Source organism: Sebastes umbrosus, chromosome 10 (assembly GCF_015220745.1).
Source record: "Sebastes umbrosus isolate fSebUmb1 chromosome 10, fSebUmb1.pri, whole genome shotgun sequence".
In the NCBI taxonomy this organism is placed as follows: domain Eukaryota; kingdom Metazoa; phylum Chordata; class Actinopteri; order Perciformes; family Sebastidae; genus Sebastes; species Sebastes umbrosus.
In genome coordinates, this window is record NC_051278.1 from 18,470,652 (window position 1) to 18,486,123 (window position 15,472).

The 15,472-nt window shown below is 37.7% G+C and overlaps 1 protein-coding gene across 5 annotated transcripts in view; it reads left to right on the forward strand.

The window, feature by feature from the left end:
• Positions 1-203: 203 nt before the first annotated feature.
• LOC119495851 (neurexin-1a-like) overlaps positions 204-15,472 on the forward strand; it is a 288,620-nt gene continuing 273,351 nt past the window's right edge. For 2 of the 5 annotated variants that reach the window (XM_037782731.1, XM_037782733.1), the window contains exons 1-3: positions 206-319; positions 5,508-5,702; positions 7,156-8,506. In XM_037782731.1, the coding sequence (XP_037638659.1) occupies positions 7,795-8,506 (712 nt within the window). In that variant the 5' untranslated portion in view covers positions 206-319; positions 5,508-5,702; positions 7,156-7,794. Of the gene's footprint in view, positions 320-5,507; positions 5,703-7,155; positions 8,507-15,472 lie in introns of those variants that run through there. The other 3 variants (XM_037782730.1, XM_037782732.1, XM_037782734.1) reach the window with 3 other exon arrangements.

A 15,472-nucleotide genomic window follows, 5' to 3' on the forward strand; every position in this document is an offset into this window, starting at 1 on the left:
TCTGTTTTAGCCCAACACTCTGCATTTTTCCTCAAGATATGTGTTTATCTTGAGCACCAAATAAACAATGTTCACTTACAATCATGTGCTTGTACATTACTGTTAATGTTGAGACTGTTATTAACACAAAACTGACCGTGTGACTGATATTAGTTTTCATTCTAAAACCCTTTTCTCTTGTAGATGTCAATGGTCGTCAACTAGAATGAGAAGCTGCTCTTAGTGTAATTGGTCACTATAGCATCAGTCAAGACATCAATTGGACTGCATCTGTCATAAATAATGATGGATGTTTAGAAACAGTAGACAGGAAAAAGAGGTATGTTGTACCTTCTCAATGTTATGGTGGAATTGGTAGGTGTCAAAGAGTGTGCCCACTCGTTTTAATGAGGAGCTGACAAAATAATCACACACAAACACTTACACCTTTGTTTCATCCTCCAGAGTGCAGATCTTAGATAACCAGACACGAAATCCCTGCCGTGCCAGCTTCCATGATCGGCAAACAAATCATGTTCATTTGTTTATTTTAGTTATTTAATTCATGCACATTCCTGCGGTTGCACCATGATAAAACAGCAGAGTGGGACGTCATGCGGTTGTCAAGTGAATAAACGATAGGGGAGTACTTTATACATTTATGGTGGTCAAAAAAAATGCATCTGGTCTCACAACAGCCCATTATGGGTCAGTTATGGTACGCCGGTGAAAATTCGATTTTTCAGTAGGCTACCAAAATGCAGTCCCCCTTTAGCCTACCTCTGTTTTGTGTTAAATAATAGTCTACTCCAGGTGTAAATATATTTGATTTACCTGATTCAAGATCAATATAAATTTCATCTCTGTGCATTCAGTGGAGAGACTGGACCAGGACGAGTTTAGCCTGCTGTGTAAAAAGACCGGAAGAGGAGCCAATTGTTTTGCAAACCACAAAAGGTCAAAAAAGTCACAGTTGATTTGATCAAATTTGTGCAGCCCCCTAAAACTGTTTGGCCTAAGGTGGCTGAAGTGATGGAGTTAAAGTCTGCTTGCTTTAGGGATGAGGATGAGACAATTGTATTATATATGAGCATATAGGGGTTCATTTTTTTAGTAGCTGATTCATTCTGTGCCAAGTGATTTTGCAAAGCGCCATCAGTCCCATTGGTTAAGTTGTTCACGTCTGAGAAGTGTGTGACATTTCGAAGCGTATCTGAAATGTCTGGACGCTGTGGGTCATGGTTTCTGAGATCCAACTGCAGCAGAAGAATAGGAAGAAGAAAAAAATAAAAACGTCAGCTGATTCTCTAAGTACAATTTGCCTACCTAAAATATTTGTTAATGAGTAACTTAACAAAATTGATTGGTTTTAATGTTATATTATTTTTAAACTTTTGACTTGGATTGCTTTGGAAAGTGAGAGATTACTAATGCATGAGCAAAAAGCTGCCTTATCTTACCCCGGTATGAACCTAGACGGCTTAGACTTGTATTCATCTTAAATTCACATCTCTCTGTTTGCCTCAATCTGTCACACAAACAACTCTATAACCTCAAAAGTTGAAAAAAAAACATTATTTTTTCAAACCCTCAGTCTTCACAAAAACAAAGCTTATTTTTTGGGGGTTTTGATTTCTAAGTTTTGCTGAAATTGTGAATTAAACAGTGATGGGTTGAAATTTTACACGGTAATAAAAACATTTTGTACAGCCATTTTTCGGACAGTCTCTCCAGTCCTATATAATACTCTATGTCCTTATATATTTTCGCATTTATTCCAATTAAGTCTTCTACTTCAGTCTAACTATGCATTTACAGTGTCTTTGTTTCTACCAGTCTATCAAAACTAAGCCTATAGAGGCACTGACCAATTTTGTGATTGACCCACTTGATGGTAGGTAATAACATTTAAAGTTTTTATTTATTTATTAGTCCTGTAACTTGAAATGTCAAGTTAATTAATGTTAGAAATAACTAAATCAGTTAATTGCAAGCTAGCAGCTACCACCAACAAGCTAATGCTATGGCCAGTTAAAGTTTTAATAATTAATGATAATTCATAAAATGTATGAGTTAACAAGATTCACTGCAAGCACTTTAAGACAAATATAAGGTTAGTACTCAGTTGAGAATTGAATGCATTGCACAGTGAGCTTGTAACAAACAAACTAAATATGATATCTGATTGAATATCTGTTTCCAGAACCACTGAGCCTCATTAATATTCATGTATAGCCTGTCTAAAATAAACACTTATCTTATCTGTTGAAATATTCTTAAATGGAAAGTTTTTTTTTAATATTTTTTCAGATGACATATACCTGACAACAATGTAATCTTCTCACTGTGCCTGTTTTTTTTAGAAATGTGTGAGATTACTGGTCACATGAAACACACAAAGCAGCTTTTCACCACTGAATTGAGAGACTGATTGCGCCACAATTGCACCCGACATAAGTCTACAAATTGTGGTGCAGGGCCTGCCTTGTGTGTATAAAACATGCATTAGGCATGCTTAGTTAGCAAATGGATAAAACTAGGATACATTTATAATGTGCACATGAAATTAGCGTCAAATGGCATAATAAACTCTGTGAACAGACAGGTGCAAATTATCACATTTTTTCTTACAGTATTCTATAACTGTATAGGTCATTGTGCACCATAATTAATCATACATGCATAATTTGGTGCAATATTAAAGGTGCAGTGTGTGGGATCTGGCGGCATCTAGCAGTGGGGTTGTAGATTGCAACCTACTGAAACTTTTCCTGTGTGCCATACATGTAGGATAACTACGATGGCTGATGCGAAAACAAGAATGCCACTATCTAGAGCTACTGTAGAGACATGGCGACCAGCTCCATGAAAAAAGGACCCGCTCTGTATGTAGATGTAAATGGTACATTCTAAGGTAACAAAAACACAAGGATTTGTATTTGCAGGTGATTATACACAAAAGAAAACATACTTATACAATACAAACATATACTCTTTTTTTCTGCCAATAGATCCCCCTAAATGTTACACACTGTTCCTTTAAATCATTATTTTCCCCCTTTGTGCAGTGTTTTTATAGCAGCCAATGACACATGTGGATATTTCACTGCATGGTTCTCACAACTGGAATAAAATGCAGAACGCAATAGCAAAGCTTACTACTACACTAGGCTCGCCCGTCACATAGCTAATACATACCAACTGCAGTATATGATCTTTGTATCATTCTATGTGAATAACAAGAAGTATTAGATCCTATGAATTATTGTAAAATAAGTTGAAGAAAGTTATAATGCCTGGAACTACAAGAAAAATATACCATACTGTAGCGACTTTGAGATATTAAGATATCAAAACTTGTCGAGGCCACAAGCATCAAGTGGTATTTTAAGGTTTTGCTCTTCACATTCATAAGGCATTTTGATATATATATTTCTCAATGTGCACACTACGTGGCCTTTCACCTGGCCAAGCAGACCTTGCCTTACTGTCCAAGCAGAACACAATGAGGACCGTTTCTTGTACCTTTGTGTTTCCTGCCACTGAGCAGCTATTTCATTCTTCAAGCTTTAAGTGCCTTCAAGGACATCTTGTTGATGTACTGAACTAGTGCTCACTTTACTCATTCACAGCCCGGCTTTTACACACTGGCCTCTAGATAGCAATATTCTAGTCATCAGCCCACATCCTCTGCTTCTATATCCTCAGTCTGTTAGTTGTTCCAACCTTAAAGTAGTTAATGGAAGGGAGCAGATTATTAATGTACGCAACCAGCAGCAGAGTCTTTTACTAATTACAGTGATTGAGGACATCCGCGATTAGAACTCTCAGTACTTATTGGATTAATACAGCAGTTTTCATAATGAAAGCAAATATGTATATTTATATTTTGTATATATATATTAAAAAACACAGGCTTGCATAACACAGGCTATGAAGTATGCATGTAAACTATACAGTATGTGAAACGGTGCCCCATTTTAAATCGCTCTTCTGCTTTTAATACCTTATTCCGATCTTTGTCCATTTTGGCTCTAACTTATTTTTATTGTCTGTTCGTTTGCTTTTTTAATTACTTTTATTGTTTTTGTAATCATTATCGTAATCATCCCCTGTTATACTTGCTTTGCTATCTGACACTTTGTCTCATTGCCCCCCATGTCTTTTGATTTCTTTGTTCTGTTTTTATGTATAGCACTTTGTAACTCTGCTCTTAAAAAAGTGCCATATAAATGAAGTTTATTTTAAGTTTAATGTTAATATTATTATGTGCTATATGGTTGTTTCTTTTGTCATTCATGCAGTATGAAATATAGTATGAACCTCCTTTAGAGATGCTGGAAAAGGTAATAAATATACAGTGTACTATAAACATGCCAGAACAAAATAGAGTACTACTTGAAAACAGGGCATTAAACACCCCTGGAGTATTTAATCATTCAGCTGGAACTCATAATAGCCTATAACCCCTAAAACTGAGAACTCTTGGTTGTTTTTTTTTTGTTTTTTTTCTATGTAGGTCTGATCACTTGCAATAATAGAATAGAATAGAATAGAATAGAATAGAATAGAAAGCTTTATTGTCATTGTATTAAATACAACGAGATTCACAGTTGCCACTTCTGGTCAGAGCTTTAAAACAAATACTTGACAAGACTAAACGAGGCAGATAAAACATATAACAGGTAAAACACACACAGTTATAAAGCAAATAAAACAGGTAAAGTAGATGTAGTAAAGAATGTAAACAGAAGTGTTACACTAGAAGTATAAAATATAAAAATAGGTGTAATGTAAACAGAGGTAATTGCACTTGTAAAATAGGTAGAGCAGATGTAATAAATAAAATGTAAACAAAGTTGCACTTGAGGTGTACATATATTGCATCAAGGATATATTGCCTTTAATTGTATTTAGTGTGACTATTCCTATGTCTGTAACCTTCTAAGTCTATTCATCTGGGGAAAAAAAAAAAGTTTATTAAAATGTATGTAAAAAATACAACCTAAATAGTGCATTAGAACAAGATCAGTAAGATAATGTAAAAGAAAGGTGGAAAAACAGCTATATAATGTATCTTAAAACAGTTAATTAACTGTAAAATACTGTGAAATTAATAAAAAAAACAGTATTTTTCATTAACAGTACAAAGCTGTAAATTTCAGGGACAGTATAACAATGTTAATTTTACAGTAACATAAAGGCAACCCTGCTGCCAGTTTTTTATTGTTATTTTACTGGGAAATTCTTAACAGTGTACTAAAAACCATCCACTAAACCATCTCTGACTGCTTCCCTCCCTGCGTTTTGGTGTCTCTTGCACGATCAATGAATCAATCGCAGCAGTTTTTTTACAAGCCTTATCTCTCCAAAAGTTGCCTATATGCCATAAATGTGCGTGGATGGATGCTGATATGGAGGCAGAGAGGCGCAGAGACCAAGAGACCAAAAGGTACTGCATTCAGCCCCTCCCATGTAGACATCACTGGCAGACACGTGATACTCGCTCTGTCTGTGGCTCCTGACAGTCGCTGGATAAGCTCAACAGGGAAACCAGATTGCACCTTCTCTCTTCCACATAAAGATAACTGGATTTGCGTCCCAGCTCTCCTCCTCGACATAGGGCTACTCCATCCATCCGGCTGGTTTCCTTTTTTTTCTCTTTTTAGTTTTGATTTTTTTTTTAATCTGGAAAACAAACTTGGAGGACGGAATATAATAAGGTAATTTATTTATACCACTGAGGTTTTTTAGTGGAGTTAGAGTGAAAGTGGATCTCTCTCTCTCTCTCTCTCTCTCTGTCTTTCTCTTTCTCTGTCTCTGATGCTGTGATTCACTTGGAAGCAGATCTTGATGTGAAGGTTTTGAGGTACATTCTCCTCTCAAAACAGACCCAAAATAGACGGACAGTTGTGGTTTTTCCATGCAGGAGCGCAGCAGCACCGTGCAGGTGTTTTTGCATGAAATCGCATTTTTTTTCCCCTACAACTATTTAGGGGTCCCGTAGAAGTAAAGGTGTACGTACGCGCAAAGGTAAAAATCTTGTTTTTTTGCAAGGAATTGTATAGTTGTGAGCGACATTATGGGAAATAGAATATACTCTTAATCATAGTGCGCCTTTTTTCCAGCTGTCGTCCAGGGTGCAGATGTTAAGGAATGGAACATATTCTTGATGATATGATGGCAGAATATAGCCGGTGAGGAATAACCCACCACGTCTTGTTTTAAAAGCAGGATGATCATGTAACGTATTCATCACATTTTCTGGAGAAGAGTCTGTTTTTAAAGTGCGGTGCCCAACCTCGATCTACATTTCTTCCTCTTCTTTTGAAATGCAAACTAATTGCGGATGTTTTTAACATCAGGTTCTTGTTTTAACGCGTTTTTGGTGTTTGTAAGGAAAAAAAAGCTGAATCCGTCTCCGAAACATATAGTGACGAGGCGAATATGATGAAGAAGAAGAGCACATATATTGGGGGGGTCTGACTGAGAGACCCAGCAGCAAGCAGCCCGACTGTTCGTCTTTACACAAACCAACCATTGTGAATCAAATGACGCACTTTTTCCTCATGTTAGGTCTTCAGGAAGAGGACAGGCCAGTGAGTGTTATAGCCTGCTGTATGTCGGAATGCTGCTGATATAATGGATCATTCACGGCTGCAGAAGTTGTAAGCAAAAAGTAATATTCCCTAAAAAGAAATAATGGGGATTGTAAATCAGCGGTTTCCTTTTCTTTTTAGTGACTGTGATTGTGTGCAGGAATTGTTTTTGCGAACATCTGGATGCGATTAGTGCAGACTATATCATAATTTACTCTTTTTTTTTTTTTTATTATATTGCAAAATGATGTGCACATTGTTGTTTTAATCTCTGCATGCTGTAAAGACAATCTTTCCAAGATGAAGTCATGCGTGGATTCAGTGGATACTGAGTGTCCAGTGATGCTGTTGGCTTCCTGGAAAGCCCTGCTGATATTCATCTATTGATAGGGCTCATGTTTGTTGCAACAAAAGGCCTCTCTGGATAGAAGTGCTTGATTGGATGTCGCTTCTGCCTTCATCATAGTATTAACTCTGACTTTTTGATTTGTTAAGGCTTTGGCCAAAGTGGATTTGGAAATGAATATGGTGAAAAAACACTGATATTAAATTTGCTTTTTCTTTTTTTTTTTTGCAGAGAGCTTTGGGACCGAGGACTGCCTTGACAGACAGACCGCTTCTTTTCGCTGAGCTTATCAGCCAACGTGTCTCCATATGGCATTTTTTCTCATTGCTACCGAGGATGCAGGGTGAAAAGCCCCGAGTGAGGCTCCCAGTTACCCGCCAAAGAATGCTGGCATGAGCATGAAGATTAAAGCTGCCATTTCAACTCAAGTGAAACCGTGCACACACTAACTGGCACCAGAAGGGACTGTTCCATAATTACATAAATTAGATCGAGTGTGCCCAATGGATATTTGAATCCCTGTCACTTTGCTCTAAATAGCCATGGCAGAGAGGACCTTTAAACAGTTCAAACTATTTTGGCGCCAACAGTGAGAGGTTTGGCCAGTGGCCTGGACAGTGTGAGGTAATGGTATTTGCTCCAGGAAGTAAGTGTTGGCCAAGCCTATTGCTATGCAAATATATTATAGCATTTAACCTTTTGTCTTACAATGCATCAGCACACACTTGTTCATCCATGTAGACAGTCACTTATATGCCAGTTTACTCTCTCGCAGTTAACCCAACATATTTCTTGCTTAAGCAAAGGTACTTATAAATAAGTTCAGCCCCATAAATCCCTGTCCACCTGCACAGATTTTGTGGTCACACAATGGTTTTACAGAAGCCACATGGTGCCCATGTCATCTGGGTTGGGCTGCTCATTTGTTGCTTTGTAGAAATAGGCACTTGTCTAGAGTTTACAGGTGCTGAGGGCCAGTGGGCCAGATTTCCAGTGTGGAATGCATGTTGCGAAAGCGAAATGAGCTTCAACATGAAAACAAAGAGCTCCCACGGGCTGCTAGTTTACTTCGACGACGAGGGATTTTGTGACTTTCTAGAGCTCCTCATACTGAACGGTAAACTCAGCCTTCGTTTCTCAATCTTCTGCGCCGAGCCTGCGACCGTCGTGTCCGACACGGTGGTCAACGACAGCCAGTGGCACGCTGTCACGATAAGGAGAAACTTTAAGAACACAACCCTAAAGGTGGACAATGAGACGAAATGGGTGGAGGTGAAGTCGAAAAGACGGGATATGACTGTTTTCAGCCATTTGTACGTTGGTGGAATACCACCGGAATTACGATCCGTGGCGTTGCGACTCACGTCGGCCGCAGTCAAGGATCAGCTACCTTACACTGGATGGATAACTGACGTAAAGGTCAACAACACGGAGTCCGTCATGATCAACAGTGAAGGGGTCTTAAAGGACCTCTGCGGTTCAGCCAACATGTGCTTAAACGGAGGAGTCTGCAGTTTAATTAACAACGAGCCGACGTGTGACTGCACTCGGACTGGGTTCCAAGGAAAGGACTGCAGTGAAGGTAAGACATCTGGATTTATTTCAAACATACACTCGGTACAACATGTCCTGTGTAGCTTTTCCAGTCAGCCGCAACGTGGACTAAACATATTCCAAGTCCTAAAGTAATGCATTCCCCTCCTCTATTTGGCTATGTTTGTTTTAGTCTTGTCATTGATCTGCAATACGGTTGCTTGTAATGAGTGAATCTCCTGCAAGGCCTCATTAGCAAAACATGCAGGTGTTCTCCGTCCCCAAAGGTGTCTTCCATTCTTATAAAAACAGGTCCATGGGGATTGGTTGACCTATGAAACATCATCTCCAATGGCTTACCTCAAACGCAAGAGCATGGAGTAATCATTTACGAGTCAGATTGAGTAAACATGAATGATGTAATTGACCCATACAGTATAAAAAGCACCCAATAGATTTGTATAGCTCGTAATGGTAGAGAACCAAAAATATTAACTGGGCGAGTTTTTTCTGTCAGTTGCTAACAGTGTTGTTATTAATGCATTGATACTTTAAGCTCACCACATTATGATCCACCATTATCATATCATTTTCTACAAGCAAAAATAATCTGTAACACGACTGAGCCACGACTTCCCTCAAAAACTGTGATCCTAATTGATTTAATAATTCTAACAAATACAAAAAAAAAATCAGCTGTGCAAATGCAGGAGAACAAAAGAGCCAGAGACCCAGCTAATCAATACACAAAGAGAACATGGGGTTCTTTGAGGTGTAGTGAGAAATAGTGTCACTCTCTCGTGGCCAAACATTGGGATCATAATATCAGGATCTCTTTTATGTCTCATCCTCAGTGTTGTTTGTAATGTATCAGCATTAAGGGTGTAGAGTGCAGAGCCTCCCACAGGTTGGCTGCTGTGGTGGGGAGGAGCTGGTTCGTTGGTCAGGCCGAGTGTCGATGGGGGAGGGGTGTGAGTGTGTGTGTGAGTGTGTGTGTGAGTGTGTTATTTTTAAAAATCTATTTCTCAAGTTTATTCAAATACTGATGGACTCATTTTAACATATAAGCTAATACATATGGGGCATAATTTACATTTAATTTAATATGCTTGTGTATCTTTATTCAAGCACATACATCTTTTATTAACAATAAGCTCATTAGTCCAGCGTTGGATAACTTACTACCGCAGCATAAGATATTCCCATCTGATTGTCATTAGTCATTGAGGCCAAAATATGAAACACCACTAATAAGAATGTCCTCTAAGCACCGTGTAGGCTTTGCTTTATTTTCTGCTGTATTCATGTTTTGTTGATGGTGGTAATACAACGGGAGGGAGCATAGGGTCTTTTACCGACCTCATACACTGACAGAATGAATGATTGTTGCTGTAGTTCACTAACAGGCTTTCAGTGTTGGGCAGCATTAAGTATGAGTTTATTTAAACCACTGCACATCAGTGAGAAATAGCAGGGCTGTATTGCCACGCTGCATCAAAGCACCCTGAATAAATCTACATCAAAAAATTAACTGTGGCAGTAAATATACTTGGACATGCCACCCAAATGGTGTTATTCTTCTCTTTCTTGCTCTTTTCAAGTACAGTCTATAATCACAACTCTATAATATACAGGACTATAAAAGTGCCAGGTTCCATTTTGGATATTACTGAAAATTACATTTCAGCACACATAAAAGTGTTTTCGATTAAAAGGTAATTGGACAAAAACTGTCTAAAAAAAACCTCTCTCCACATTTGGCACTGATTTTAAGACTTGTCACTTGGCTCACAGTGAGAGATCAGTTTGTATTTAGCTTTGGTACATTAAGTTGATTACACTTTTACGCAATTTTTTTGCCAGTAGGTTTAAGAGTTTATTTTAATATACAAGAGCCCACCTACAGGAGCATTTTTCCTTTGCTCTAAGGTAGAGAAAAGGTAGTGTAAATCACAATGCATTCTCCCTAATTGTATGGCAGCCAGCTTTATCCATATGCAAAATACAGCCTGATGACAGGTCCATGTTAGGAAAGTTGCGATACTCTTTATAGTCAGGAAACCAATGCAATGAATTGCTTATGATTCTTAATACAAAATGCATAAGCAACGGTTTGTTGTCGAAACAGCAGCATTATCCGGACAATTATATTATTGTTTTTGACTAAAGATTTTGTGCATTAAAGCCATATCTTTTGTTCAGCAAATTACATCCTTAACAAACATATTTTGGGTATTAAGCATATTCATTTTCACATGTAAAGATTTAATTATAAAGTGTGACCCAGTGTTATGCCTTCTTATTTACTTACTAAAAACTCATTTCCAAAGATCAACTTAACATTATTTGCCTGAGATGAGTTGGATTAAAGTAAAAAAGACTATAAAAACTATGACTATCTAACTATGACTACCTGTCACTCAAGAATACTGGAAGAGGGTTCCTGTACAATAGATGAATTCAAAAGGTTTGATACAGAGAGATATTATTTACATTATCTGCAAAATAAGGTGAAATATTATAAAATAAAATATTATTGTAAATAAAAAAATAAAATAAAAAAGAAGCGTCCCATAACACTATCATGGTGGCTCTAAATTAAATAATACGTGGAAAATAAAACTAGTATGTGCTGTCATATGTCTATTTCTTGTGTGTGAGTGTGTCTCATTAGTCAAGAAATCGTAGGAAAAGATCATAATTTTCACACCAGGGTGGCTTCTGATGTTAATAGCTTTATAGCCATGAAAGAGCTAATTGGTTATGTTATTGCATTGTTAAGATGAATGATGTAAAAGATATCGTCTTTGTGCTGCATGAAGGATGAACAGTTACTGTTTAATGTAATGAATATACCATGGCAATGGGGACCAGATCCATTATAGTTCATGAAGATGAAAGCTACAATGTGATAACGAAAACAATCCTTAACGATATGGTCTAATATCACTTCCATGTTGCGTGTGTATATGCACACATGTAGGGGAGTATAGGTTGTCTCATGGACTAGCTTAGTTCTGGTGAATACATCTCAAGCAAACATATTGTATATATTCATTAATAAAGTGAGTAATAATAATAAAGTAAACTGTGATGACACAAAAATATTACACTGTTCATCCTAATTTTAGGTGCTGCAGTGACGGTGACAAAGGAGTCACTTTTCCCAGATTTAGCTCTCCTGAGTGAACTCATTTTGTTCCAAGATGGTGGGTGAGAAAAACACTCAGCATCTTAAACTCATCCTGAAGGTCTTTAATGATAGTTGTGCATCTGCTCGCTTATTATGTATGCCTTGCCTGAATTAACACGACACAGCATGGAAGAGAAACTACAGGTTACTAAACTGAAGTCATTAGATCCACAAGATAACACAACAGAAGACTCAAAGACAAACAGGCAATATGTCAGTACAGACGTCTGCTGCCGTCACCCCAGAGAGCCAAAAAGCACAGACTGGGACTGAAACCCCTCTCTCAGTCATAGTCCTGCTGTTCTTAATGGAATTACACAAAACATATAAGCAGGCACTCAGTTAGAGTTACATTGTTCTTTCACACAGTCAACTGATGACATACAGTATATGAGTTTAAATGTTTTTGTGTGAGAGGTAGTGTGTTATGTCATCATCTAGCTGGTGCTGTCCGACAAGTCGAGTGGTGCTGGTCATAGTGGATCTTTTCTACACTAAAAGCAGCAATAGCAACAAAAAAAAGGCCACTTTTGGGCAATGTATCCTGTAAACACAACACTTACATTGCTATGTATACAACTTTATCACATTCAGTTGTTATGGCGAACATGTTAGCAAACAGTTGCCTATTTACGGATCCAGCAGACACAAAGCAACATTAGTATTAATTTAGAGTGCCTAATGAATTTAATTAAAATATTCACTCTTTTTGTAGCTCTGTTTTGGTCTCCACCAACTCCTTAGGGGAAACTTGGCTCTATGTAGGCTAAACGTTTCGCCCTGTTCACCAGCTAGTTGCCAATATCGTCTGCTGTTTGATGCCGGGGAATACTCACAGAAGCTTAAGACACTCTAACTTCCATTTCACTGGGTCTTTAAATAGGAATAGCTATTTACATGACTATGTGGGCTAAAATGCACAATAACCGTAATTCTCCTTTACAATAGTTCACTACATATTTACAGTCAGGCAGGCAAACTCATTAAAATATGCAATAATTAAGATCAGTGAATATGATGGAAAAGAGGCATTAGAATGTGCCAGAGGAACCAAATTTGGGCTTTTATGGCCAAATTGTTCTCTGGAGGGGCATGCCTCTGGACCCCCGTAGCTGCCTAGTTTTTACCACTGGCTGTTTACTCCATATCCATGGGAAATTTGCTATCTATAAGCATATAGCAGGCCTTCGTCACTAGGGCTGTGTATTGGCAAGAATCTGGGGATATGATATGTATCATGATACAGGGTAACAATTCAATATATTGGGATACTGCAGGCAAGGAGATATATTGTGATTTTTTAAAATCGTATTTTAAGAAAACTGTCATAGTATAAAGAACACCCCAGAAATACACCCTTTTGGAATAGGCAAAAATGACACATTTGTACTGCATGCAAAAAATGCATTGTTTTTGCCCCAAACTGCATGTGATTATCATAAAATGGGCATGTCTGTAAAGGGGAGACTCATGTGTACCCATAAAACCCATTTTCACTTGGATATGTTGAGGTCAGAGGTCAAGATACCCCTTTGAATATGGCCATGCCAGTTTTTCCTCGCCAAAATTTTGCCTAACTTTGGAGCGTTATTTAGCCTCCTTCACGACAAGCTATGACATGGTTGGTATCAATGGATTCGTTTTCGAGTTTCATATGATGCCAGTACATTCACTCTAAGGTTAATTACAAATTGATACAGTGTTTTGGAGAATCAATACAGTATCACAACACATAATAGCGCGATACTAATATGTATCAATATTTTCTTACACCCCTATTCGTTGCATGGTTATATATTACGTTGGTAGCTCTCTCTTTTTTTCACCTTACATGTGTTTGCATCCCTGACTATGAACTACCCTATAGAACTGAGGGGAGCTACAGACTTGGGTGTTAATTCTCTGTGGGTTTGTCACTACGAGTGTCCGCTCTCCCATTGCACATAGTCATTTGAGCCATCGTTAATATAAAAATATTGATTTATGCAGCTTTAAAATCTAGCTACATTTATTCAAATGCAAATGAATGTCTGGCCTTGGTTTATCACATCCCTCTGCTTGTGTGCCAGTAAAACAAAAAGAAAAGAAAAAAAACATAAAATCTGTTCCCCTAGCCTTCCAAGTCTAAATAGCACAAAAGAACTGCTTTGAATTAACAATGAGATTTCTTCACATACGTCATTTGTTCGAGCTAAACCACTGTTAGACTGTTAGTTCATGCTGAACTCTTTACATCAACTGTATTTGACATTTCTGTCCAGCCATATTTTTCACGTCATTATATTTAACAACAGACCGTATAAAACGTGGTAATACTACATGCAATGAAGAAAGACTGGTAGCTCTTTATAGCTCATTTCTGCATGGCACTAACATTGCAAGATGAAGAGATTCAATTCCCACCGGAGCCATCCGTGCTGAAATTGTATGAAGTCAAGGTACCTTAAGTCACTTTGGATGAAAGCCTTCACCCGATTGTACCTTTGCCAGCTAATTCAGTATTCTAGCAAATACAGAGATGTTTTTTTTCCACCTCAAGGTAATGTGGTATTGCTGCTTGCTTTCTCACCATCCTGAGCTGCATGGGGGAAGCAAGCAACAACAACAACAACTAGTACTGCAGATGTCTGTGCACAGACCAGACCATTAATTTAAAATAATGATGTGTTCTAGCCTAAATAAATGGTCAGAATCATAATTCATATTCAGCAGTAGAAATCAAATTGAACTGCAAAAAACTAGAAGCATAGTAATACAGATATGTCCTCTCGTACGTTTACCTAATGCCAATACATTGATTCACCTCCAAAGCACATTGGAGTTTGAAATTTACCTTTCCATTAAATCATTTAAAAGCTGTTGTATCACTTTGATCAGATGAAAGGATCACAGGATTTGCCACCAGACCTGTCAAGTCTCCCCTATCCAACCACAAGCTTGCACACTGCACGGCCTCACACACACACACACACACACGCACACATAAATCCCTTTGATCGGTAAAACAATTATTTAAATGCACTGTTCTATGGCCAGTAAGTTCCCAGAATCTGGCCTCCTTTTTCTCATTAGATAAATTATTTTATCCTGATAAAATGGAATGATGTTTATTCCATCGTACATTAGCTAAACATAAATCAGCGCAAGTAAAAAAGTAGGGCAGATCTAAAGGCTGTACAGCATTTTATTTTTTCACTGTGTGCACATTGACTGGATACAGTAAATAACTGTGATTGCATTGCACTTTAGCTCAGGGCATAGCTTCTAGGTCCTTGTAGAGATATAGTTAGAAGTCCCTGAAACTGACGTCATTGATTCATTGTAAAACTGACAGTCAGATGACTTAAGCCACTTGGTTAAGCTGCTAATGCGTGATGACAGAGTACCAAGTATGACTGTAGCCTAGTAAGTGAAATTATGTCACACCTATTTTCACATTTGAATCATAATCATCAGCTGGCTTGTTTATGTGAACTCTTTTAGTCACTGAACACCATCACAATAGATTTGTGTCTTACTGCAATATTATTAAGGAAGAAAAGTAGTGCAACATATGCAGGAGGCAAAATGCTCAATATCTTTTGGACCATGCCTTTGTCTTTATGTATGTTTTTACACAGCAAATTTGATTCTTGATTATTGGTGTTTAAAGCTTCAGGTCAATGACTGAGAAAGGATCTACAAATGTAGGAACCTTTTCCTGAATCTCTTCAGTTTGAACCTGATCTTACAGTGTCACAAATGTGCAAAAGCTACTGGAAATATCTCAAGGTTACTCAGCTCTCTTTGCTTATCTTATACGTTTAATTTTTCTACAGGGTG